This window comes from Bidens hawaiensis, unplaced genomic scaffold (genome assembly GCF_021521415.1).
Source record: "Bidens hawaiensis isolate Kalapana, Puna unplaced genomic scaffold, B.hawaiensis_p1.1 tig00013225_1, whole genome shotgun sequence".
NCBI classification, from domain to species: Eukaryota; Viridiplantae; Streptophyta; class Magnoliopsida; order Asterales; family Asteraceae; genus Bidens; species Bidens hawaiensis.
Genome location: NW_027492115.1, coordinates 318,595 through 346,111, shown reverse-complemented (window position 1 = coordinate 346,111; position 27,517 = coordinate 318,595). Strand labels below are relative to the sequence as shown.

General features: G+C 31.9%; 1 protein-coding gene across 1 annotated transcript; it reads right to left on the bottom strand.

The window, feature by feature from the left end:
* Window positions 1–21,546: 21,546 nt before the first annotated feature.
* LOC143543628 (uncharacterized) lies at window positions 21,547–24,858 on the bottom strand. The gene is made up of 2 exons (XM_077035903.1): window positions 23,644–24,858; window positions 21,547–23,562 (listed from the first exon to the last, which is right to left on the bottom strand). The coding sequence occupies exon 1, from the start codon at window positions 24,804–24,806 to the stop codon at window positions 23,655–23,657; it is 1,152 nt and encodes a 383-aa protein (XP_076892018.1). The 5' UTR covers window positions 24,807–24,858; the 3' UTR covers window positions 21,547–23,562; window positions 23,644–23,654.
* Window positions 24,859–27,517: the final 2,659 nt, after the last annotated feature.

Sequence of the window (27,517 nt, the reverse complement as noted above, 5' to 3'; positions counted from 1 at the left end):
ACTCATGAAGATCCTAAACCAACAACACTCACTTCCCAAGCTGTGTCTGAAACTGAATCTGATGAACTGCAAGTTGATAAGGCTTGCACTTCATCACTTAACTAATCAAATTTTCTTTGTATGTGCAGGAACAGTCCACTCCTCTAAATGACATATGGTATATGGATAGTGGTTGTTCTAGGCATATGACTTGTGACAAGAGATCTCTTGTCAATTACGAAGAGAAGTATGAAGGTCCAGTAGCTTTTGGGAGTGATGAGAATGGTGGAAAGATTGTTGAAAAAGGAATCTTAACAAATGGGAAAGTCTCATTTGATAATGTATTTCATGTTGAAGGTCTTCAGTACAATCTGCTGAGTATATCATAAATGTGTGATAAGAGTTACAAAGTCAGTTTTGATGATTCACATTGTTTCATTTTAAAACCTGAGTTTGTAATTCCACCTGAAATGATTATGATGATGGCACCAAGAAATGGTAACTTGTATGGATTGAATATGAAAGAAGCTATTTCAAGAGGAGGTGCATGTTTTGTTTCCAAAGCCACTGAAAATAAGTCAAAATTGTGGCATAAGAAATTGTGTCATGTGAACTTTAAGAACATGAATAGACTTGTCAAAGGTGAGCATGTCATAGGTTTACCTACAAGAGAATTCAAGATGGAAGATCATTGTGATTCATGTCAAAAGGAAAAACAACACAAATCTACTCATAAGCCAAAGCTCATCAATTCAATTGATCAAGTACTTGAATTACTTCACATGGATCTCTTTGGTCCAGTGAATGTACCAAGTATCGGGAAGAAAAGATATTGTCTGGTGATCATTGATGACTATTCAAGATACACTTGGATTTATTTCCTAAGTACCAAGGATGAGACTGCAGAGTTGATTAAAGGTTGTGTAACAATGATTGAGAACAAGTTGAATAAGACAGTCAAGATGATGAGAAGTGACAATGGCACTGAGTTCAAGAATGGAGTTATGCAATAATTCTGTGAAGCAAAAGGAATACAACAACAATTCTCAGCTCCTAGAACTCCTGAACAAAATGGTGTAGCAGAAAAAAGAAACAGAACACTTATTGAAGCTGCAAGAACCATGTTAGCAGATGCTAATCTGCCTGTCACTTTTTGGGCTGAAGCTATAAATACAGCCTGCTATGTTCAAAACAGGATACTTGTCAACAAAAGGCTTAACAAAACTCCATATGAAATATTTCACAACAGAAAGCCTTACATTAAGTTTTTCAAGCCCTTTGGATGCAAATGTTTCCTACTGAACACAAGAGACTATTTGAACAAGTTTCAAACAAAGTCCCTGGATTGTTTCTTTGTTGGATATTCTACACACTCAAAAGCCTACAGAGTCTATGTAAAAGATCACTTGAGTATTATAGAATCTCCTGACATCATTTTTAATGAGAATCAATTCAATACAGTTGATGGTGCAGCATGGCTGTTTGATCATGAGAAGTTAATAAGGTCTTTCAAGATTTATCCTGAAGACTTTTATGAATCTTTCTACAAGACCAGTGAAATTGAAGAGAAAAAGAAGAAGTCATTGGACTTGGAAGAATTATGGAAGAAGGTTGCTGAAAAGCAAAAGGAATATACTTTTGTGAAGAACTCCTCATGTGATATTGGTAAACCTAATCAAGAAAACAATCACAATGTTGAACATAATCATACTGAGAACAATCAAGAAAATCAAGATGCACAAAATGATCAAGTTCAGAATGAGGGTGACACAATAAACCAAGTAAGTGGAGAAGAAGCTGCATCTACAGCAAGATTTCAAGATCTATTTCAAAGATTGAACTTAGAAAATAATGGTGCATCTACTTCAAGACAACATAATGATGAAGCACCAGAATTTCATGATGCAGAGACTGATTTGATCATTGAAGAACCAGAACTCAATGAGTCAAATCTTGACACAACTATGTCTACAGATATGATTGTTCAAACTCCTTATGTGGAAAAGAATCATCCTTCTGAAAACATCATTGGTGATTTGCATGAAAGAGTTACAAGAAGTCATTCTGAAATTGCAAACATTTGTCTTTACTCTTGTTTTCTATCCCAAATAGAACCAAAGAACATAGCACAAGCATTAAAAGATAATAGTTGGGTGGAAGCAATGCAAGAGGAATTGGCACAATTTAGAGACCTGCATGTGTGGGATCTTGTTGATAAGCCATTTGACCGATATGCAATTGGAACCAAATGGGTTTTTAGAAACAAAAGGGATGAAAGGGGTTTGGTGATTAAGAATAAAGCTAGACTTGTAGCACTAGATGTCTTCAAGAAGAAGGAATAGACTTTGAGGAAGTTTTTGCACCAGTTGCAAGACTTGAAGCTATCATGATTTTTCTTGCATATGCTGCCTCAAAGAACATTAAAGTGTTCCAGCTTGATGTTAAGTCTGCATTTCTAAATGGAAAGATTGATGAAGAGGTGTATGTTGCTCAACCTCCAGGTTTTGAGGATCCAATGTATCCAAAAAGGGTGTATAAGTTAAACAAAGCCCTCTATGGATTGCATCAGGCTCCTAGAGCATGGTATGATGAGCTGTCAAATCATCTTCTTGAAAATGGTTTCAAAAGAGGAGCCATTGACAAGACACTCTTCTACAAAAGAAAGGGATCAAACTTGCTTCTAGTACAAGTGTATGTGGATGACATCATCTTTGGTTCTACAAATGAACAAATGTGTATGGAGTTTGAAGGGGTAATGAAGTCCAAATACAGCATGAGTTCTATGGGAGAAATGAACTTCTTTCTAGGATTGCAAGTTCAACAGAAGGCTGAGGGGATTTTCATTCATCAAAGCAAATATGTGCAGGACATCTTGAACAAGTTCAACTGTCATGAGTACAAGACTGCTTCGACTCCATTGGACACCAAAGAAAAGATGATTGCAGATGAAAAGGGGGAGCCTATAGATGAACATGAATATAGAGCCAAAATCGGATCTCTGATGTATTTGACTGCAACAAGACCAGATATCATGTTTGCTGTATGTGTGTGTGCAAGATTCCAATCAAGTCCAAAAGTCTCCCACATGAATGCTGTTAAAAGAATATTCAGATATTTGAAGGGAAGACCAGACTTAGGGATTTGATATCCAAAGAACCAAGCTTTTGATCTGATTGCATATACAGACAGTGACTATGATGGCTGCAACATGAGCAGAAAGTCAACCTCAGGAGGATGTCAATTTTTGGGTGAAAGGCTAGTGTCATGGCAATGTAAAAAGCAGACTACAGTTTCAATCTCTACTGCAGAAGCTGAATATGTTGCTGCATCTGCCTGCTGTGCATAAGTTCTATGGATTCAAAATCAAATGCTGGACTATGGTTTGAATTTCTTGAACACCCCTATTCTTATTGACAATAATGCTGCATATTTTACTGTTAAAAATCCAGTTCAACATTCCAAAACTAAGCACATTGAAATCAGACATCATTTCGTCAGAGACTGCAGTGAAAAAGGTTTGATTGAAATGCAAAGGGTTGATACAAGTGACAATTTGGCTGACCTATTCACCAAACCACTTGATAGAACCAGGTTCAACTTTCTTCTGAAAGCCCTGGAAATGATCAACTCTGATGAAATCTGATTAAGGATGTGTGCCTGGTTGTGTGTCTCTCTGTGCTAACTAATTATTTTGACAGAGGTTACACCTTATAAATGTTGATTGAATATGTTTTGAATATGTTTTAACTGAATGTTGATTGAATATGTTTTGAGTATGTCACTGGTATGAAGTTAACTGATAGGTGCTTAAGTAAATATCTGTGCAATTTTTTTGAAATTGATGATACTTCTTGACTATCCAGTTAACTGATCTGATGTTATGATAAGTAGTTTAATCTATTTGGGTGAAATTGAATGCTTGTCTGATGTCATGAGTAATCACATGTTTATGGTTACTTGAATATGTTCTTTATCTGATCTTCTGATGTTGTTAAGATAGGATAGACATTGAATGTTAGTACAGTCTGTTTTCTTGATGATGTTAAGAATGATTAGATTTGATTGTGTGATGCAACTATTTATGTCAAAATGTGTTTTATGTCAAAATTAAGTGATTCATTGAATTTTATAATGAATTTTGCATAAATACTTTATTTTGGTCAAAACATGAGCAAGTTGATTAATGGTGTAAAGATATGATAAGATTATTCAGTTCAAGCTTTTAAGAAGCTTAAAAGAAGGATTTTTAAAGAGAAGTCTCAAGTAGTTGTTTTTGCTGAAAACTATGTCATTTGCCCAGTTGGAAGGACATGCACTTGTGTATGTTTGGTCCTTAAATCTCTATAGATTCAAAGGATAGCCATTGACCTGAAAACTGAATGCATTTGGGGCAATTATGACTTGTTTCTTATTCCTTCACTTAAAACTATGTCAATAGCTCTGACTTTGAAAGGACATATATTCACATGTATGTTTGGTCCTGTTGACCACTTTTGGTCAAACAGGATAGCCATTAACCTGACAATGAAGAGATATTGGGGTGATTGAATATTAAACTGTGTTTTTATTGGGAAATGATAGTACATTGACTACTTAGCTGATCATATGGAATTAATAGGCTAAAAAGACCTTAGTATAGTCATTAACATGTATGGTTGCTTTCCCATGATGATGTAAAATCTAAGGTGATATAAACATAATGAATATGCTAATCTTTATGTGGAGATGCATAGTTGTCTTTGCATGTCTCATGATAAATCTCTCTAAATGATATGGCAGAAAAGTGATTACCCAGTCATACACGAGCCTGTTGTTATTTGGTCAACCAAAAATGAAACATCTTTAAATATGACAAGGAACATACTTTAAGAAAATTTGAGAAAATATCAAAAACAAGGGGAAGAATGAATAAATCAACCAAAAGTTGATAAGTGTTTTAAATATTTTATCAAACAAGAGGGTTACAACAAGAACTACAAAGATGTTGGCAAATTCTGTCTCATCTTGAATGAAAGGCATGTTGCTAACTGTAAGTCCAACGTTCAACCTCTATATATGTTTGAATCTAAAAATACTAAAGATACGAAAATACAATAAGTTCTGTCATACAAAAACTATTTTTGACCAAATACAGGAGGTTGGAGTCAAATTGGGGTGATCTGGGGAAAGCCGAATAAGCTTTGAGAAGAGATATGAGGCATCATAGCACAGTGTTGACCATTAATGCATTATGCTTTAAATGAACCTAAATCATATCACCAAAGAGATGAAATTCATGCTAAGTTTATACCTGCTGTTAACCTATCTATGTTGTCATAATAATGCTGAGAGTGAAGTATTGAGATAGCTACTTAGTCAATATGATCCCATTCTTGAGATCTTTTCAGTAAATGGAAGAAACTGTTTTAAAGAGAATTATAACTGAAATTTGATCTCTAAATGCACCATTTGCTCTTAAACTATGATCTGAAAAGAAAAATATATTTTGACAAAGTGGTTTAAGTCAAAAAGTGTTGCATTTTGCCTAAAATAGGTTGAATATGTAAGTTCGAGTAAGGTTTGATGCCTTATAACCTTTCCGGGCACAAAGTGTTTGAATATGTATTTTCGGGTAAGGTTTAATGATTTACAACCTTTCCGGGTACAAAACAGTTGATTATGTATGAATATGTTGTTTCGGGTAAGGTTTGATAATTTTCAAACTTTCCGAGTAAGCTTAGTCATTTTTGACTAACTTTATGATTTTCGGGATGCTTTGAAGTGTTTACACTTTCCGGGTAGAGTACACTGTTGTACTCATTTCCCGAGCAAGCTTGAAGTCTTGAGATGATTATGTGTTGTAATAGCTAGCTTTTAACAAGAAAATCTTATTTCGGGCAAGCTATGCATGTTATATGCTGATTGTGATTCCAAGCGAACTTTATGAACTTAGTCAAGTACATCAAGTAAGCTTTGTGATTTGTGTGAATATGTCGTTAGGAAAGGTTTGTTAATCTTTCCGGGCATGCTTAGATATTACTATTTAAGTTTGTCATTTTTCGGGTATGGTTTGGCATGTTGAAATCCCTCGGGTAAGGGCATACCTGATGATTGAATGTGTTTATCCTAGCAAGCTTAGTGCTAACATAGGATTTTCGGGCAAGCTCTATGAAATTTTAGACTATAGCACACTTAAATGTCTCTGTGTTTTAATTTCATTCCAAGCATGCTCTGTGATATGTGTGTTTATGATTTCTTTGAAATTACAAGTGTTTTCGGGCAAACTTTGTTTTCTGTGCACACTTTATATTCCGGGTACACCTTTGTTCCCTCAATATACTTGGTAATTTCAAAACTTAACTTTCCGAGTACACTGTCTGCTAGATTTCCTTTCCGGGCACACTTTGTACTATATGAAGGTTATTCGGGTATACTTTGCATAAGATTGTTGTTCGGGCACACTTTACATCAGAAAGGTTGCTCGGGCACATTATATTTTCAAGCATACTTGAATGAATATGTTACTTGATTGAATATGTTAGTTAGTATGATAAATTTGATTATGATTCTTATTAGGGTTTATGCTAGATAAGTTTTAATTTGAAATTGAGAAATCTATGTAGGGATCTTAATTGATTCTTAGTAAGGATGTTTATTTGATGATTATACTTGATTATTTGCCTTGTGATTAATTTCTCAAGAAATCTAGTATTCCGGGTAAGCTTTCTTCATCATGTCTTAACTTTAAATTAATTTACTTGATCGAGCAAGGTTTATAAATAGAAGAATTCGAGCAAACTTTGTATATTCAAAATGAAAATTTTCCAAGCAAAGTTTGACCGGGTAAGGTTTGTAAGTGGAAGTATACCGAGTAGACCTTGGATATATTAATCTTTCGAGTAAGGTCTTATGAACTTAAATGAAACTAAAAGTTTAATATATCAAGTGGATAATGTTCCTGGTTGACAGCTAATAATTCATAAAAGGACAAAGAGCATTTAAAACCCACTTTCAAAAGGTATAAAAGAGGGAGTTAGGCAAATTTTTCAAAATTATTTCCCTCTCTCTCCTCCCACTGCAAATTCTTACTCTCAAAGAAACACACTTTACCTTATCTTTACACACTTTTAAATAGATAAGGAATTTATAAGCTACAAGACAAAACACTTTTCAAATTTCTCACTTTATCTGGCATGTAAAAGAAAAAGGCAGAAACAAAAGAACTTTATCTGCAATTTTGGTAGAAAAAAATTGCAGATATATACTTTACATTTGTCTTAACTCTCATTAAAAGAAGACCTGCATATGCTATTCAAATTTGAAACTTCATACTTCAAGAGTAACTTACATTTGTGTTTTGTGCAGATTTCTACATCATTCAAGACAACGGTTTGAATTGAAATATTATTTATACCTTAATTTTTTTTTTACTTACTTTGAGATCTAACTGATAATTGTGTGTTCATTGATATAACAGAAAATCAGCAATGGATCCAACTCCAAGTAATTCCAATTCCTACAAACATCATCTTTCTGAAGAACTGAAGAAAGCATTGCAACGAGTTCAAACCCTAATGTCTGAGGTTGAGAAGATCTCAGCTGCCCCAAAACAGGGGGAGAAATCACCAAAACAGGGGGAGAAATCACTGAATCAGGGGGAGAATTCGCTGAAGCTTCTCTCAATTTATGAAAAGAACAGCTCAGATGATGAAGCTGACAATGTTCCAGAAGATGAAAAAAAGATCTTGAGGAAGAAAGAAATTAAAAGGGAAAGAGATTGCTCAAGAGGATGATGAAATTCAGACTTTAAATTCTCAGAAGGAGAATACAATGGACTCAGAAATGAATGAAACTGAATCAGAAGCCAAAAGAGTCTATGTGCAAAGAATGACAGAAATTTATGACAGGGAATTTCTTTCTCAAATGATGTCTGATAAAGACTTTGAAGAACAAGAAAACTTGATGAAGATGTTTGAAGACGAGAGAAAGCTAAGAGATGAAGTGAAGAATAATCAGAGAGAAGTCCTAAAAGAATTGATTGGAAACTGTTTAAATGATGAAGAAATTCCAAATGGTATGCCAGAGACAGAGGTGAAAGAGAAACTAGACACTGTTATTGATAAAATTTCAAAAACACTGAGTGAAGAAAAGATTGTTCAAGACAATGAAGTGAAAGATTTGAAATTGAAAGATGATTTGAAACAAGAAATGGAAGTTTAAAAGTTCTTGAGTGAATATGATGGTAAACCAAGATTTTTAGTTAAGAATGGAATTCCCTTTGATTCAGTAAAAATAATGACAAGAGAAGATATTTTGAGCAACTTCAAGAAAATGAAAGGACAACAGCTGAACATGAAGAAAGGAGCAGCTCAATCTCTAGTTGGTATGAACAAAGGAATATCCAAAAACATGGCTAGTCTATCAAAGATGACAATTAAAGGAAAATCCAAAGTAAAGGAATTCTGCAGAAAGACAACATCTTTGGTCTCAAAACAGAACAATACAAAGAAAAGGAAGATGTTTGTGACTAATCAAGAAAAATCAAAGCAAATGCACTTGAAGATGGATAAACCTTTTGTCAAAACTGCAGTAAAAGCCAAAAACCCTTCAGTCAACCATAATATTATGCCAAGCGGAATATTTTGTGACTCCAGGACTGAACATCTGAATGTTATGATGGAAAATGGAGAGATTGTGAAGATCTTCTCTAAAAATGACTTCAGAAAATTCAATCTATGGCAATTGAAGGTGATTGCAGCACTGTATCTCTCTGATTACAAAGAAAGGCAAAGGCCTACAAGTGCTAAGCAATCAGAACTGTTAAGATTCTTGGTTGAGCAAGAAAATTAAACAAGCATCTCTGGCTGAAATGAAGAATTTCAAGATTAGGCTTTGTTTTGTAATGTCTTCGGACAACTTTCTGATTATGTAATTTGCTTATGTTATTTGAATATGTAATGTTGATTTTTGATTTGATGTGTATTTTTGCTAAGTGTAAGTAACCATAGAAATGTTTTGGTTTAGCTGAGGTGTTCCAATCTAGGGGGAGATTGTTGGGTCAAGAAATTGACCTAAGGGGAGATTGTTGAGTCAAAGATTTGACCTAAATAAAGTACATGGAAGATTGGAATCTTCTCAACCTCCTCTGAATTTGCTAAGTAATGGATCCGAGCACACCTTAGACCTCCGAGCAAGCTTTTATTTGGCCGAGTACGATATTTTGCCTACCGGGCAAGGTTTACTTCAAGTAGTCTTCTTAAGTGGTTATCCGAGCAGGGTTTGCAAATTAGTGTGTTTCCGAGTAGGGTTCACTAGTTTATGTAAATCCGGGAAAGGTTCACTTTATCAAGCAAGTCTGTTCTTCAAAACCAAGTATATTACTCTTCTGAGTAAGGTTTGGTTAACCAAGTCCAAGAAGCCAAGTGATTGGAAGACCGGGAAAGGTATTCATTAATAAGTATGATCCAAGTATGCTTGATAATCTAAAGAAATATCTCTAAGTAATATTGAGTAAGGTTCAGCTCAAGCAAGGAACAGTACTCCCGAGTACACTTTGCTAATTAGTTATTTTATAGCAAAGAGCTTAAATGGATCATTGAAGAACAAGGTTGCTCGTAAGGAGTTGTCGGGCAAAGTCTGGCAAATTCTAGAAGACTGAAGTCTACTCGGTGAGTAGTTTACTTAGTGAAATACTCTTTAAGTAAGGTCTACCCGGAAACTGATCCCGAGCACACTTCTATGTTACCAAGTTATGAAGGATGGCTGAGCATACTCGGAAAGACAAGATTGATGCAAAGCCTACCCGGAAGACTTGTTTTACACTTAGTTTATTTTGAATATGTATGACTGTATTTAGGGTTTCTATAAGGAATGACAGTTGTCCTAGGTTGGCAGGCCTATAAATAGAATATTTATGGCACGCCACCAAAGAGAGCACAATACAGATAAGACCGACACATTAATTGAGAGAATATTGTGTGACGGCTGTCCTAGGATTCCTAGAAAACCCTAAATCGATTATCCTTTTGTATGATTAATATTATATAAATGGAAATATTTTGAGTGAATCTTAAGTGTGCTTTCTGCCTTTGATTATTCATTGCAACCGTATGTTTGTTATTGATTCCGCCTTTAATAAACGGATATCTTTCTAAATATAGCAACCCGTCATTAACTCTCTTGTCGACACATAAATCTGTGTGAGTTATGACATGATTAATTAAGATCCAGGTGAAATTGTTGGTGCATGTTTTGTAACAGATGGTCTTTTGTGTTTGTTATAATTGAGAGCAACAGTCAAAGGGGAGTCTGTTGGTGCATTTTGTGACCGTCGCTATGCAATTCTGACCAGCGGAGATGAAGTGGCGAAGTTAGAACAACTTCGCCATAGCCGAAGTTAGAACAACTTCGCCTACAAGCCCAAGCCCAAGCCCGCGAAGTTGGTTTATCTATATATGTGTGTCTTGTTTAGGGTTTAGTATCCAGAAAGTTAGAGTATTTTGTGTTCAGTTCAATTGTCTAGAGAGAAACAGAGAGGGAGATTTGTGTGGGACGGCCCGAGGTAGAGCTCACCTCGGGTCGGTCGTGTTTTTGTTTATGTTCGGTATGTAACGTGTTTGGTTATTATATAAAGGATCTGCATATTCGTTTATCCCATTCGTGTGTTTGTTCGTGTGTTTGTTTATGTGTAATCGTGTTCTTCGTCTTCTACACCATTAAACGAGTCTAGGAGGATTCCGCACTCCTAGACCTCGTGCGGATCTCGTATCGATCAGTGACGCCCCGGGGGGACTTTCAGAAATCGAAGGGACCGACAATCTTGGCGACTCCTCTTCATATCTTCATTCCCCTCATACACTTAGATCAGTGCCTCCCATAGCTCTTAGGAGATTGAAGTTCTCTAAACTGAAGAGCAATATCAGGTGAGAGTGCCATGGTTAGAGTTAAAAGAGCTTTCTCATCTTCCTCAACTTTTGCAAAGTCATCATCGTCATACAGTTCAACTGGTTTCACAAGAACTTCGTCAGAGCCATCTCTTTTATAGGTGATTCTTTGAGGTCCCCTCACAATACTTTTCCAAATTTTTGAATCTTTCATCTTGGGTGCTCAAAACGAAATTTCCATTCACTGAACCCCTCATGAGACAAGAGACGGGGTATACGAGTGGCAGTCCCCATGATGGAATCAAGTTCTTGATGAAGTGATGAATTGGTTGAATTGCTACCATTTGTTAGCTGGGCCATTTTAATTAGATTAAAGATTAGTTTAAGTCCAATTAATACTTAAGTCCAAACTAAATGTCCAAGTCCAAATCAAACAGGCCCAAACAACTAACTAGGCTGTGAACAGGTCCACACTGGTTGACCGAGAACTACCTGCATTGACCGAGAACTATCAACGTTACCAAACAATGACCGAGAACACAAGGTTTGACCAATCTTTGACCGAGAACACAAAGGTTGACCAGTCTTTGACCGAGAACCACTCTTGGCCGAGAACTAGCTGAGTATTTCAGCCGAAAACCCAGTTTATAGGCTGAAAACTCTGAAAATTCGCCGAGAACAAGTGAGCCGAGAACAATGTTTTAGGCAGGAAACCTAAAGATCTGCCGAAAACACCCAGAAACAGATTTGACTAAGTAATTTTGGTAACAGTCTAATCCTTGTTTTTATGGGATTCAAATTATTTCCAAACAAAGTGGATCTTGATCAAACCAGTAACTATCCTTCTTCTCCGATTAGTACCTCGCCGGAAACACCACAAACAATTGCTATTCTTGAATCTTTGATATCACAATAACGAGCCTGAATAAGGTCTAAGGCTTTGATACCAATTGTAAGTCCCGAATCTGGATCACTACAATTATGATATCAACACAACAAGTATTGGTGCGGAATACCAACACTTAGTTATTCAAGAACATGAGTAAACACAATAAAGTAACACCGGATTGCTTCAAAACACACGTATATTAAGATATGTCGGGTGCTTAAGCACTTACAATACTTGCACGTCTAGTGAACAGTAGACGGCCAAAATTAATAACAAAGATAGTGAATGAACAACCTTAACCTTATACATCATATGAACTATATATAGAAAAACCATACAACCAAGCCCATATGAACCAAAAGCCCACCGAGAACTCCAAGAACTCTAAAGAGTTCTCGGCATACATAGTAACCCGTAGCCCAGCCTATACATAAGTACAAACCACATAAACTAGACCCAACAATAATGTATGAGTGATTAGCAAATTAAGACACTTAAGTTTTAAGTAATTTATAACTAAATTAACTAATAATACAACTTACTTAACATATTGAAAAGGGACAAAATAGTCCATTAGAAAATATGAGGCACGTTAAACTTCATTTCTTTAAACATAGTTACAATCTTAACCCCTTAACTTTAATTAGCTTTTGTAAATTTTAGTATTGCATACAACCTTAGTCTTTTAACTTTTAACTATATATTCTTTTTAATTTCACATTTAACCCAACTTCCATCCATGACTTTTATACGGTTATAGTGTTTTCATACATTAATATTTTTTAAAAAAACTGGCACCATAAAAACAAGAATTTTATTCTCTTTAATTTGAGTATATTATTGCTTTAGTTTTTTTTAGTTAAAAAAAATTAGCATTTACGTAGCGGGGTTTGCGATCCGGTTTCGATGGTTTTTAAATTAAACCAATAGTAGTGGTTTTTGTTCATCAAAAACAAAAATAGAACCGTTAAAAATTGAAACCAAACCATTATCAACATCAATGGTATGTGTTCCTGCAGCATCACGCAGACACCCGTCTAGTTGATATAAATATTAGAGTAGAGAACTGGAAAAAAAGAGATCTCTTAAGATTCTTTCCTAAAATTCGTGTTTGGTGATCCCCAATGATTCAATTTGTCATTGACCATCAAATTTAATATTAATAATCCGTGCATCCTCTTCTCTTTTGAAATTATGCGCGTTTGCAGTTCGGTCGATGCTTGAAACATTTTTTTAATTTGAGTTTTACTCGCATCTTAAATAAATTCAAGGACATGCTTAAAGAAATTACTAACCTCCTGTAATTATGTACAACCCACATACCTTTGTTGTCATCAATAATAATCTGAGCCCACTTCCTTTTAATTTGATAGTTACTTAGCCCAATAAATCGCCATCCTTTATCACATCTGATCCAGATCCGTTCTTCTCTTTTACTGCTAGTGTAAAAATAAACCCAGTTCATCTTTTCTTAAGGCCCAAGACATTGTTTTTATTATTATTATTATTATTATTATTATTATTATTATTATTATTACGATAAACAGTAAAGTTAATTTGATAAAAGGAGCCTGCACATATAAAATTTCCTTCGTCATGACAAGTAGAGTTATCATTATATTTTATTCAAAACTAAAAGGTAAGAAAAAGAGAAAAAGCGTACTTATAATTTGAACTCCTTTCCACGTGTTTCTCCACTTGGCGATTAGTGATGAAAATCAATATCATGCATGAAAGTTTCGGAGTCAAAGTATTGGTTAACACTTAATTTAATGTATATATTTGGTATTTTATGTTTAGTTAAAGAGAATATTCTTAAAATAGTTCATTTTAAGAGAGAGAGAATTGGTATCTGGCTAAAAAATATGAAAAATCTCAAAAAATCCCACTCAAAACTCATGGAGTCGACACATTTGGGTTCATGCTGTGAGATTTCGCTATCCAATAAGATTATATCATGTGTCTAACGTCTGACAAGACCTGTGAACTTTGTATCCAAATCCGTCAGATCTGTGAGTTTTGATACAAAAACCATCTCCTTGAAAACAATCGTCGCCGTTATGTTTCACCATGTTTTTGTTCCCTCCCTGAGATTTTGAAAAAGTTTGAATCCACCTCATTCTACCGTCCAACTCCACCTGTTCACCACCTCCGACGAACCAGACACCAACAAAAAAACCCAAGACTACCACCTCCGTGGCTCAACTGAGATTCTCTGACGACCTAGAGACCGTCCACCAGGAACCAAAAACAAACAGAACCCATCAGTTTCAGTTACCAAAAAACCCAACCCAAAACCACCAATGACGGTGGTTAACACTGTATGTCACATTACGTGTTAGAGGTCTGCGGTGGATCGGTCGGAGAATCAGTCTTTGTGTATTGTCTGGGTCGGGTAGCGTTTGTAACATATGTTTACAACTACTACCCACAACTGCTCTCACCATCCAAGGCCGTTTCAGTTTTCTGTCGATATCCGCTACTATATAATTACGTCGTATTCTCGGGTTTCCGGCAAGTGGTGGTGAATCAATGATGAGTGTATCCAATCAAAATCTTACGGAGGAGACAAAACCATGGTAAAACATCACGGCGACGATTGTTTTCAATAAGACGGTTTTTGTGTCAAAACTCACGGTGTTTTATTGTTGCCATTTTTTCTAGCAGACTTAAAACAATCAATAATGTTGTCTTCTTCACCTGATCCTATGTAGAAAAACACTAAAATTTGGGTTATGAAAAATTTGAAGAGTGCATATATATCAATCAATGAAAGATTGAACTCCTCAAGTTGTTTGTTTAACACAATTAGTTCGTTAGACCATCACACACACATAAGGAGGATCGTCACCTAATAATCATTAAAAAAATTTTGAGCTTAAATTTTGTGTCTTAGATAATAGGGGCTTTTTAATTTTATTATTTCTTTTTCTAATTGGATTCAAACAATTAAATTTTTAAATGTGTTAATTGGGTTATGGTTTAGATTGTGCAAAAGATTTTTATTTTTTTAATGAGCTTAAATGAATCAAGTAATTTGGTTTAAATTTAAATATTAAGAATACAATTTAGTTAATATATATATATATATATATATATATATATATATATATGGTAAGGATCTTAAGAGAACCCTTTGCAAATTGAGAACTTTGAGAACCATTTTGGACCACTAAAAACACATTTAAAAAATATTTAAAAAAATTATAAAACAAAAAATAAGAAAAATTTTAAAAAAGTATAAAAACCAAAATTCTTATATTTCATTCCGATTTCATTAAAAAAATTTTAAAAAAAAATAAAAAAATAAAAAAAAAACGTTGTATTATACACATATGTATAATTTTATTTAATATTTAGTTACGTAATATACACATATGTACAATATCATTTATCTTAAATTATACATATGTGTACAAAAAAACATGTAAATGTACATATATGTATATATTATACATATGTGTATATATTTTAGCTAAACCGAGTTTTTTTATGAAACCGGGATGATAAAATAAGAATTTTGGTTTTTTTACTTTTTTGACTTTTGTGTTTTTTTTATTTTATGATTTTTTTTTATTTTTGGGTTTTTGTAGTCCAAAATGGTTCTCATAGTTCTCAATTTCAAAAAGATTCTCTCATGATCCTGATTATATATATATATAGTATATATATATATATATAAATTAAAAAACCAATTTGATAGTAAAATAGTAAACGGGTCTTGGGTCTCATCAAACCATAAGTATATTACTAACTTTCATAAATATTATTTATAATTAAAAAACCAATTTCATAGTAAAAAAGTTAAACGGGTCTTGGGTCTCATCAAAACATATAGCTTTTAAACCAGGTTATAATATCTCATTTATTTGTAAAACAATTTATCATTAAACCATAAGTATATTATTAACATTCATACAATAAAAAAATATAAATTAAAAAAATAAATAAATATTAGAACAAACAATATAAAACAACCCCCGTAATACGGGGGATAAAAACTATATATATATATATATATATATATATATATATATGTATATATATATATATATATATATATATATATGGGATGGTTCAAGAGAGAAATGAAATTATTACAAGAAATGTGATAAATGAATATGGACCACTAGTTTTGTTTTAAGTTTTAAATGTTTAAATCTAAATAAAGAAAATATTAATTATTCTTTTTCTTCAATTAATATAACTAATAAACAATAATACTTATCTATTTAATTAATATAACTAATTAAATTATTATAATTAGAAAATATTAGGAACTCATTTATTTTTATAACTTACTTTTTGTTCTTTTGAATTTTTATCCTACACAAGTATAATTCATTCATACATTAAAATTTCTTTCTATCCAAAACTAATTTATTACAACTCAATATATTAATATCCACCAACAAATACTTAGATTATGATGAATAATACCTTACTTTTTATTCTTTTAAATTTTTATCCTACACAAGTATAATTTATTCATACATTAAAATTTCTTTCTATCCAAAAATAATTTATTACAACTCAATATATTAATATCCACCAACACATACTTACATTATGATGAATAATATCAAAAAACTATTTTACATGTGTTTGCATTAGATATCAACAAAAAACATACAACCTACACAAAAACGTTTAATCTACACTTATTCTAAAAATAAGACAACATATAATCTACACTCGAAAAACATTTAACCTACACACAAAATTCATCATCAATAATACACACGTACACAAAAACTTATAACCTACACACAAAAAACATATAACCTACACACGAAAATTTTGTCTTACACAAATACAATTTATTCATACATTAATTTCTTTTCAAAACCAATTTCTTCAAACTCAACATATCAATATCCATCAACACGTAGTTACATTGTGATGAATAATACAAAAATTATCTTATACATGTTTGCATTAAATGTCAATAAAAAGTATAGAACCACACAAAACATATAACCTAAACTTGTTTTAAGAATAAGAAAACATATAGCTTACATACGAAAAGCATATGACCTACGCATGTGTAGGGTATGTGTATTTTGTGTAGTTTATATAATTGTTGATGGTGAATTACATATGTAAGTTATATGCTTTTTGTATGTTGTACGTTTTTATTGCTCAAAACAAGTGTAAGTTATATAACTTTATGTATGTTGTATATTTATTATTTACATTTAATTGACACATTTTTATGATATTTTTTTATTATAATTTGTGACAATAATTTTTATAGGCATACCAATTAAAAAAACAAATATATATTATGTTTTGATAGTTAGTGTTAAAATATACGTTGATATATGATAATATATTGAGTGGAAATTATTTTTTAATATAAATATAGTATTATATGAATAAATTGTATTTATGTTGAATAAAATGAAGAATGTGTAAATAAAAAATAAAACTAAAGTAGTGCTTTTATCTTCTTATTATTATAGTTAAATTAGTTAGATATATTAATTAGAGAGAGATGTATTATGGTTATATTAATTGTATTAATTGGAGAGAGAGTGTATTTATTGTTATATTTACATCTTTTTATTTATTTTTAAGCATTTAAAACTTAAAACAAAACTAGTGGTCCATATTCATTTCTCACATTTCTTGCAATAATATCATTTCTCTCTTGAACTTAAACCTATATATATAGGATTAGGATCATGAGAGAACTTTTTTGAAATTAAGAACTATGAGAACCATTTTGGACCACAAAAAACTCAAAAATAAAAAAAATCATAAAATAAAAAAAAAACTGAAAATTAAAAAAAGTAAAAAAAGTAAAATTCTTATTTTATCATCCCGTTTTCATAAAAAAAACCCGGTTTAGCTAAATTATATACACATATGTATAATATATATATATATATATACACATTTACATGTTTTTTTGTACACGTGTGTATAATTTAAGATAAATGATACTGTACATATGTGTATATTACGTAACTAAAGATTATATAAAATTATACATATGTGTATAATACGACGTTTTTTTTGTTTTTTAATTTTTTTTAATGAAACCGAAATGCAATATAAGAATTTTAGTTTTTTTACTTTTTTAAAATTTTTATTATTTTTTGTTTTATGATTTTTTTTAAATATTTTTTTAAATGTGTTTTTAATGTTCCAAAATGGTTCTCAAAGTTCTCAATTTTGCAAAGGGTTCTCTTAGGATCCTTACCCTATATATATATATATATATATATATAATATATATATAAACGAAAACATAAAAATCCTACGTGTCGCGATGTGGTCGCTCCCCTTTTTTTGAAGTCACCAGATTTTGCTTGATTTTTAAATAGAGGCTTCTCATGCACTTGACCCGAATTCATGGGTATGGGTCTTACCAAACCCAGATATTCCTTAAACGGGTTATAACATCTCATTAAATTAAAAATTATTCTCACCAAATTATTGATGTAAAAATCCTATAAAATAGGATATACTAAAAACTAATACCTTATTTATTTTAAAAAATATATATTTTATTTAAATTAAAAAACCAATTTTATAGTAAAAAAAACGGGTGTTGTGTCTTATAAAACCATAAGTATATTATTAACTTTCATAAATATTATTTATAATTAAAAAACCAATTTATAGTAAAAGAAATAAACGGGTCTTGGGTCTTATCAAAACCATATAGCTTTTAAATCGGGTTATAACATCTCATTTATTTGTGAAACAAATTATCACCAAACCATAATTATATTATTAACTTTTATACAATAAAAAAATATAAATTTAAAAAATAAATAAATATTAGAACAAATAATATAAAACACCCCCCCCCCCCCGGTAATACGGGGGATAAAAACTAGTATATATATAAATCTGAAATAATTTAAAAGTTTTGTAATAACACTCATACTATATGTATATTAATCCATTAATCCAGATATTAGAAAACCTTGAATAAACCATATTGGATATATGGGGAAGGTTCATGTACATTTTAATTTTAACATGAGAACGTAAGAAATAATATTAATTCATAAAAAAATCAGAACGTAAGAAACAATATCAACTACAATACCAATCTACACAAACAATGATTTATAATAACAAAGAAAAAAAAACATAAAAATTATAACAAAAGAATCAAAATCAACAATAAAATGATAATTGCAAATACTTATAACAACAAAAGAAAAAAAAATCTAATAATAACAACAAAATATAAATCAATAAATACTTATAACGTCTCATAATCGAAAATTAACGAATACGAACAAAAAATAACAGGAAATTTACATCTATAAAAATAAACCTAATGATAACAGCAAATTGGTTCTCAATTTTTTCATATTAAAAATAAAATGTATTTGATCATGTTTCTTGGATATATAAGCCTTTGTATATATTGAACCAAAAATATTAACTTCACCGTTGGCCATTTTTAAAATTATTTACGGGGACTTTTAAAATCTTTTAAAGCAAAAATGAGACAATATTGCATTTGTGATATCCATATCAATGACCCTGATTACAATTGAAATGGCTGAAAATTATAAAAACCAGAATGTACAGTAAAAATATTTGACTTGTTCGTACGTACATGCCTTATGTACTTTGATGTGAGAGAGAGAGAGGGATGGAGGGAGGGAGTATAGCAAACCAATGCTTCTACCTAATTATGATAACCAACATAAATATTAGTCTAATTGAAAAGATAAATATTCCAAAATATGGGGTGAACCCAAACATATATAATATACATAGTAGTTTTCCTAAAAGAATGTTGTGGGTAAAAGTATTTATCAAAATGGTATTGCTTTAAAAATAATTACCAAAATGATGTTTTTAGAATTAAATATATATTTTTCACTCCTAATTTAATTGGTTACCTATATATATTTTGAAATAAAATACACTAACATGCACTGTGTTAAACTTTAATATTTATAAAAATATATTATGTTGATAATTTATTTTAGGAAGCAAGCAATACTTTCTTGATGATAAAGATCTACACTTTATATATAGGCAAGATATTTTATGCATTTTTTGTTGATTATCTACACATAAGTTTTCTTAAAAATATAGATTTATATAACTCTGACATGTAATGCTTTAATTTATTATAATTTCAAAAAAATTATTAAAATATATACTAAATATACAAGTCTATTTAGTAAAATTATAAAATATATTTTTATAAATATTAAAGTTTAACACAGTACATGTTAGTGTATTTTATTTCCAAAATATACTTTATTTTATTAATATATATTGGTTAACCAATTAAACTAGGAGTGAGAAATATACATTCAATTCTAAGAACACCATTTTAGTAATTATTTTTAAAGCAACACTATTTCGATAAATACTTTTACCCATGACACTCTTTAAAAAAAACTTTATTAAATATTTTGTTGATAATTTATTTTGACTATTGAGGAGTGTTGGGCCAATATTGTTGGGATGTCTACATCAGTGATACTGATTATAATATGTTAGGTGAATAGTATTTTAACAACCAAAAAAGTAGTAAAAAGATATTTGAGCTATTATATACATGTATAATGGTAATTGGTAAATAAACAACACCTTCATCATAGATGTACTTTCCTAACAGCAACATCGCTAGCTTATTGAGCACTTTCTTAACCTAAATATACAATTGTCTGCTGTATACAAAAATGTCAAAGAAAATTAACATTAAATGAGATTTAGCTAAAATAATGTTAGCTATATTGCTTGAATATCCATAATATACAAATGTAACCGCATATGTGAACACCAGGCAGTTTACTATGTATCTTTCGGAATTCATCCAATGACGTAATGGAATGAAGGAGAAATAGAATGGATAATGGAATGAAATTGATTATAATCATTCCTTTATTTTGTTTAGTTAACCTATGAAAATGAAATAAATTATAACTCTATGTTGTTTGGTATTCAAAAATTTTTAGAAATGAAATAAAAATAATTAAAACATTCCTATCTCAAAATATATATTTTTTTCCAAAAAAATTGCAGTGGCCTACGGTGATGGCGGTAGCTCTGACAACAAAAATGGTGGTGACGATGGCGACGGTGGTGGTGGTTACGGTCAGGCGGCAAGGGTTGTGTTGGTGGTGGGGGTGGCGATGGTAGCATTGGTAGTGATGGCGATGGTAGGGAGCGACGACTGTGGTGGTGATGGTCAGGCGGCGACGGTGACAATGGTTGCGGTGGTTACGGCAACGATGGTGGCGGTGGAGGTGGTCGTGGCAATGGTGGCGGTCAGGTTGTAGTGGTGGTGGTGGTTATTGTTAGATGGTGGTGTTGTTGAGAAAGTAGGGTGAACAATGAACGGAATGAAAAAAATAAGGAGGTGTGAACGATTGGTTTTAATGGAATGAGATTTCATGTGTAATGAATGTTTTTCCATTGAGCAACCACACATCACTTTTTTCATTTACACGGAATAAATCATTGCATTTCTATATCATTTATGCATATACCAAATGTCACCTTAGTTTATTTATATGTGAACGGAGATTAGACAAAAATCTTAAAACTCAGGTTTCAGTTACTTCTGTCTCCCCAAATTATCTAATTATCCAAAATGTTTGGTCCCCATTAAGAAAGTTTGGTTACAAGTCATGTCTTGCCTATTTGTATTCCTGATTTAACCCACCGAAATAAAATAAAAATAAAATTCACTTTAATGCATGTTTTGGACAATATTACTGGATGTCTTTCATGAATTATCTCACAAAAAGACAGATTTGGGTATCAGCATCTATATTATACATTTCGTATATATATATATGTATACATCTATACAAATTACAAATATTAGGGTTCAAAGAGTAATTATAATTGATCTTTTCATGAACATATATACTCGTGAAAAAGATAAATTATAATTACTTTTTTAACCCTAATATAATCTGGTGGTATATATACTAGCTTATGTAAATGCAATGACATGTGGCCAGTAGCTTCCTTTTATATCATAAATGTGATATCTACACAGTTAACCTAACACTCCACATTGAGTAATATGAGAGCGCTATTATCAAATAGACACGGATTATTTCCTTCTTTCTTTAATCGGTTATGAAGAGTGGGTTTTTATGTCATGTAATGGAAAACATAAAAGGTCACCAAAAGAAGTCATAGGTATACAGAAAATATTTTAGTCAAAGAAATATTTGTGACTGCATGGGTTACGTGAAAGAGAAGATTGAGAATTTCCATACCAATTATCATCGGGATAATTGTTAATACTAGAAAGCCTAATTATAACAATTATTAATACATAATTTAGGCATGTAAACGAACCTAATGAACACGGATAATTAAGGTCATGTTCGTGTTCGTTCATTGAACTTTAAACGGACATAAACACAAACACGAACACTTTGTGTTTATGTTCGTTTTCGTTTATTTGGTTCATTTAAAATCTAAACAAAAAGCTCATGAACATAATTGAACAAATATAAAGGAACATAAATGAACATATGTGAACAAACGTAAATGAACATAAATGATGATAAAATGAACACAAAAGAACAAATATACAACGTTAAGTAAATTATTTATCCAAATTTTCATCCGAAATGAACATATATAAACAAAGGTTCACGAGCATAAATGAACGAATGAAACATGTGTTCATGTTTATTCATTTAATTTAATGAGCACGAACCTTTTATTTATTCTCGTTTTCTTTTTAAATAAGCGAACACAATAGAATTTCCCGTATAACGATTCACGAACAGTTCAATGAACATTTGGTTCATTCACATCCATCGCCTATATATATGCTAAAGGATCAAGACATCTAATTCTTGAAATGCAGGAAAAATATCAATGACATGCCGTGAAGAATGCTCTGTATCAACATAACATAAGAACATGGACACAAAGGGTATATATGATCAATGATGTAAAGTAAAGCTAAATAATTAATGCAGAGACAAATAATGTATTATTTGTGTGTTTCTTCACTAGATTTATATTTGTACGACATGCTATATATAAATATCAGTATAAGATGAAACTTTGTTCATCAAAATCAAGTTCATATAAATTTGCATAGGTATGAAATTCAAAATTGAAGTTTACATTGATTAAGAGAACAAATATCATTTGATGGTTAAAACGAAAAACCTCTTGAGATGGTTTCACAAGAATATGATTGATTATACACGTCACGAACTCAAAATGGTCCAAGAAAAAGGGGGTTAAAACATTTAATGTAAAATTAGGGTTTTGTTTCTGGTACCATTGAAGGTAACATAATCATGGGAATCATTCATTGGACTTTACTAAATAAAATTAACATACAATCAAAGACATAAAAGCCGAATAATGTTGATTCTCATGATTAATAGAAGGAACCATGGTATAATCATGTTTCATAACACTTAGAAGCATTAATTTGATAATGTTGCTTATGTGTGACATAGTCAGATCTGTATGAACACTTCACACCATCTAGGAAATACCATAAGCAAGTGCCATTGAAAGTTTGGAAGAAAATATCATTGGTTGCCAACATTCACAATTTGTCAGCCAAAAGAGATATATAAAGGATGCAAAAATTGTTTTTAAGTGTTCTAGTCATTTGTTGTTTATCATTTTGATTAATTTAATTTAACAACAAAATTTTTTTAATAACAATACAAGAACTCAAGGAACACATAATATCATGTTGGTTAATTTATCATCGCCAATTTTACACTTACATCCTGATAATATAGCTCCAGCTCACCAATCAACTTACTAGTACAGAGGATGGTTACAAGATCTGAAGCTGAATGATAAAGAATAATTTCTCCGGCACTCCTTTAACTCATTGTCCTGTTAACAAAACATACATACAAAGGTAAATGAAATCTTGAATCTATATAATTCTGTAACTAGTGCTTTTTGTTAGTTTACCTCTTGTAGATCTAAATCATTGCACAGTCATCCTGCTCCTCATGAATTACTTTAAATTTAGGCAAATCTTTGGACGAAATTTGGGAGATCCACTCATCTGATACAACAAAGTTGTGATTATATGAATAGGAAGTCGAAGACGACACTGAAAACTTTTGTTCCAGGATTGATTCATGAAGGATGTCATTGTAATCACTTTGTGATTCAAATTGACCCCAAGAGCTTGATTGGAGTGTAGTGTTTGAAGGGCTTAATGCATGACAAGGGTATTCATCAGGAACTTTCTTCGACTCGTTGTCGAGCTCCTTGATGCGCAATTTTTGTTTTGTTCTTTCCCTAGCCCTTGCTCTTGCCTCTGCCCTTGACTGGTCTCTTGCAAGATTGGCATGAAATGTTCCTGATTTGCACTTTTGAGTCATTTTCTTCTTTTCTCCATCAAGAAACTTGAGAGCTGAATTTTTCTGCCCTTTATCTTCATCTGATCCGGATCCGGATCCTCCCTTGATGGTTTCAAGGAAAGCCATCTCACACTGATTAGTACTAACAGTTGAAGATGAGGACTGCTTTGTTTCTTCAATTAACTCCTTAATCGCCTTCTTCGACTTCGTAAAGAGCCAATCTAGGGTTTTGCTTGCTTTATCAAACCCTAGCAAGTCTTGAAGCACAAAAAACTTTCTTGCAATGTCAATAGACAATCTCACCCTCCTATCCCTGGGACCTTGAGCTGTATAGATTTTACTGTGCCCATCTTTTTTGGATGTCACCATTTTTTTCTTAGAGGGGTACACTACTGACTCCAGAAGATCATTATAATCTTCACAATATTGCAACCCAGCCCCTTCATGCTCATCTGTACAGGCAGCTGGTGGGGCTATTGGTGGAGGAGAAAAACCGTTGTACGAATGAAAATTAAAAGAATCACCAGTGACAAAAGGGTTGATATTGTTGTGTTCATGATGGGTGAAATAGACATCATCTTTTTGAAGGTCAAAGAGGGTATTGAAAGGATGGGAGACATCGATGGGAGAGGGAATCTGTGGAAAAGGGTTTGAGGAAAACATAGTTAGTTGGATATGAAATCTGAAATAATAAGAATAATATTTAACAAACAAGTTTATATATAAGCTCATGGATCCAAATAAAGCCAAGGAGTAAAGTTGCATTTAAGAGACCACCTCCCCTCTTAAGCTTTCTACTGTAAATCTTCCGTTTTAGGGCACAAGTCTGCTCAAGCCTCATCTCTCAATAATAAAGTATAGAGTACTAGCATTAAGGAACAGTCAAATAGAAACGGGTTAAAAGTGTACTATCTTCAAATTTCTTTAGGGTTTTTTAACGGTAAAAAAAATCTAAACCTAGATATAGGATAAAACTAGGGATGCATATACCATTCAGTTACCATAACTTATCAAAAACTCGGCCCCTCCAAAGTTTGTAAATTTACAGAATGAAATGGTTACAGTATTTTTCATGAAACTGTATTTTACTTTCGGTTTATTCAATACTCTAAAGTTCTTATAATTACTGTACATGATGAAAAAGCCAACATTTTAGATATTACAAAGACAGCGATGCAACTAGAAAACAGTTTTGGTTTGAATACGACTAGTAGAGTTCTTATATCATGATTATATTTTTTAATAATGTTTGGAACAATCCCCAATACCCGTGTGAGTCATATCCTAAAACGAAATGTCAACCGTCTATAATACTTTAGATTTTTCATGCTAAACTCACCAAGAACATGATAAAGGAGGAAACCTATACTACTATGACAAAATCCCGTAGAGTCAGATTTCGAACTTAAGACCTTAAGATCTCAAGTCATAACAATCACCCACCACTAAAGTTCTTATCTCATGTTGATATTCGAATTTGACCATTTTATTTGTTTGTTTTGTAAGACCAATAATTGTGACTTACGTTATCAATATGGTGAAACTCGTAATATACTTATGGTCAAGCTAATAATTAAAGTGGGCTAGAAATCCGGATACGAGACGAGAGCTTCGTTGCACGCGTTTAGCTTCAACGGGGAGGAGATCTTCTAGAATGTTAGGCTACTATTGTGTTAGCTATAGATAAGGTCTTATGTCATATTTATGTGGGTGTTTATATGGTGTTTTCACCCATCCAATGGGAGCTCACCTTGGGTGGGATCGGTTCATTTAATCTTATCAATCTTTTAAACCGATTACGGAGTCGTTCATTATCTTTTATCTTATCGTTACATAATATGTTCGATCGTTTGATTTCATCGCACCCGTCTCGATCTCTTATCAAGAACAAAATCGGTTCGTTTGTCGAATCCGGTGTCGGGACCTACATGTTTACTTGTTAAGAATTTCTTATTTACTATATCATTATCTTAGTATTAGTTCAGTGGTATTTCGAGAGAATTTACGATGCTTCAAGAAATTTGTTACAATATATTATTTAATATAGAAGAAAAAACCCCTTTATTTAGTGTTAGTAAGTAATTTGGTTAACTAGTTTCAACTTATCCAAAATCTATAATTGATAAATTTAAAAAATTGCATTAAAAAAAATGTGATGAATTTAACTAGTAGCATATTTGAATGATTTGATGGCTGTTAAAACAAAGAAGATGAATTTGAAAAATCTTGAACTTAGCATTCAACATACAACCAATTTAAAACAAAATCGCAAGAAAAACATAACGCATTCATAACTTTGGCTTTAACTGTAATTTATAAGGTGGTTAATTGGTTAATCAACGTACTCTTTTTATAACTTCCTGTAGTATCTGTTAAAGATTAATTATGTATAAGTGCATTAATTGTTTCTATTAACTGATTCTCATGATTCTATACCTAAAACTTAAAAGGTTAAAATTGATTATGTACCTTAATGTTCTTAAATATTATAAATGGGTCCATAATAGCAATAGTTGTGAAAAATAATACTTTTAGAAAAAGCTTTAAGCCTAAAGAGGTGAACATCATCCAAACCACATGTCCTTGGGCTCTTAGTCTCAAAAATATCTTCGGGTATACGTTGTTGTATCATAGCATTGAAGTTGTATGGTCCTACCACAACCTAAATTAACCAACTAAAAGCATAAGAATATTGGATAATTATTATATTGTACATAGGACCTTCAGCGATGGACAACACCGTTGGTGGTTTCCATAGTGTAACATGTTGTTCTTCATACGCGTTTAAATAATTGACTGGGGTGTCTAATTTACTCTATGGATTAGAGGAAGAAGATGGGCTGAGGAAGGGCCCAATGAGCCGAATATGGAGGAAAGGATTTAAAACCCTTGCCTCCAATCCATATTGCATACTTCTTTATATTTTACAGAAAGAATGTAGAGAGAAGATTAAGCTCGATCAGATTCAAGAGTTAGAACAAAGAAACGGTTGTTGCATCATCCCAATTGAATTTCGGGTAAGAAACTACCTCTAGAAATCTATTTATGTTTTTTATGGTGTTTTGGAGTTTTTATGGAAAACTCATGTTTCATTATTTATGGTATGTTTTGCAGGAAGCTTTTAAGAGCTTTTAGAAGCTTTAAGGTTCAAGCTTTTAAGAAAAAGCTTCTACTCAATTAAAAGCTTTGTTTGGTTCAAGGAGTTTGAAGCTTTTAAGTTAGGAGAAAAAGTTTAAAGCTTAAAGCTTTTACTAGTAGCGTTTAGAAAGAGCTACAAGCTTTTAGTATGTTAATTTAATTAAATAACATTCCAAAATAAATACATTTACTATTATTGTTTTGAGTTATGCCCATTTTATTAAAAGCTCCAGCTACTCTGCCAAACATATAAATATATCTAAAAAGCTACAGTTACCAGTTACCAGCTACAACTTCCAGCTAACAACTTCCAGCTACAGCTACCAGCTAGTTTTACA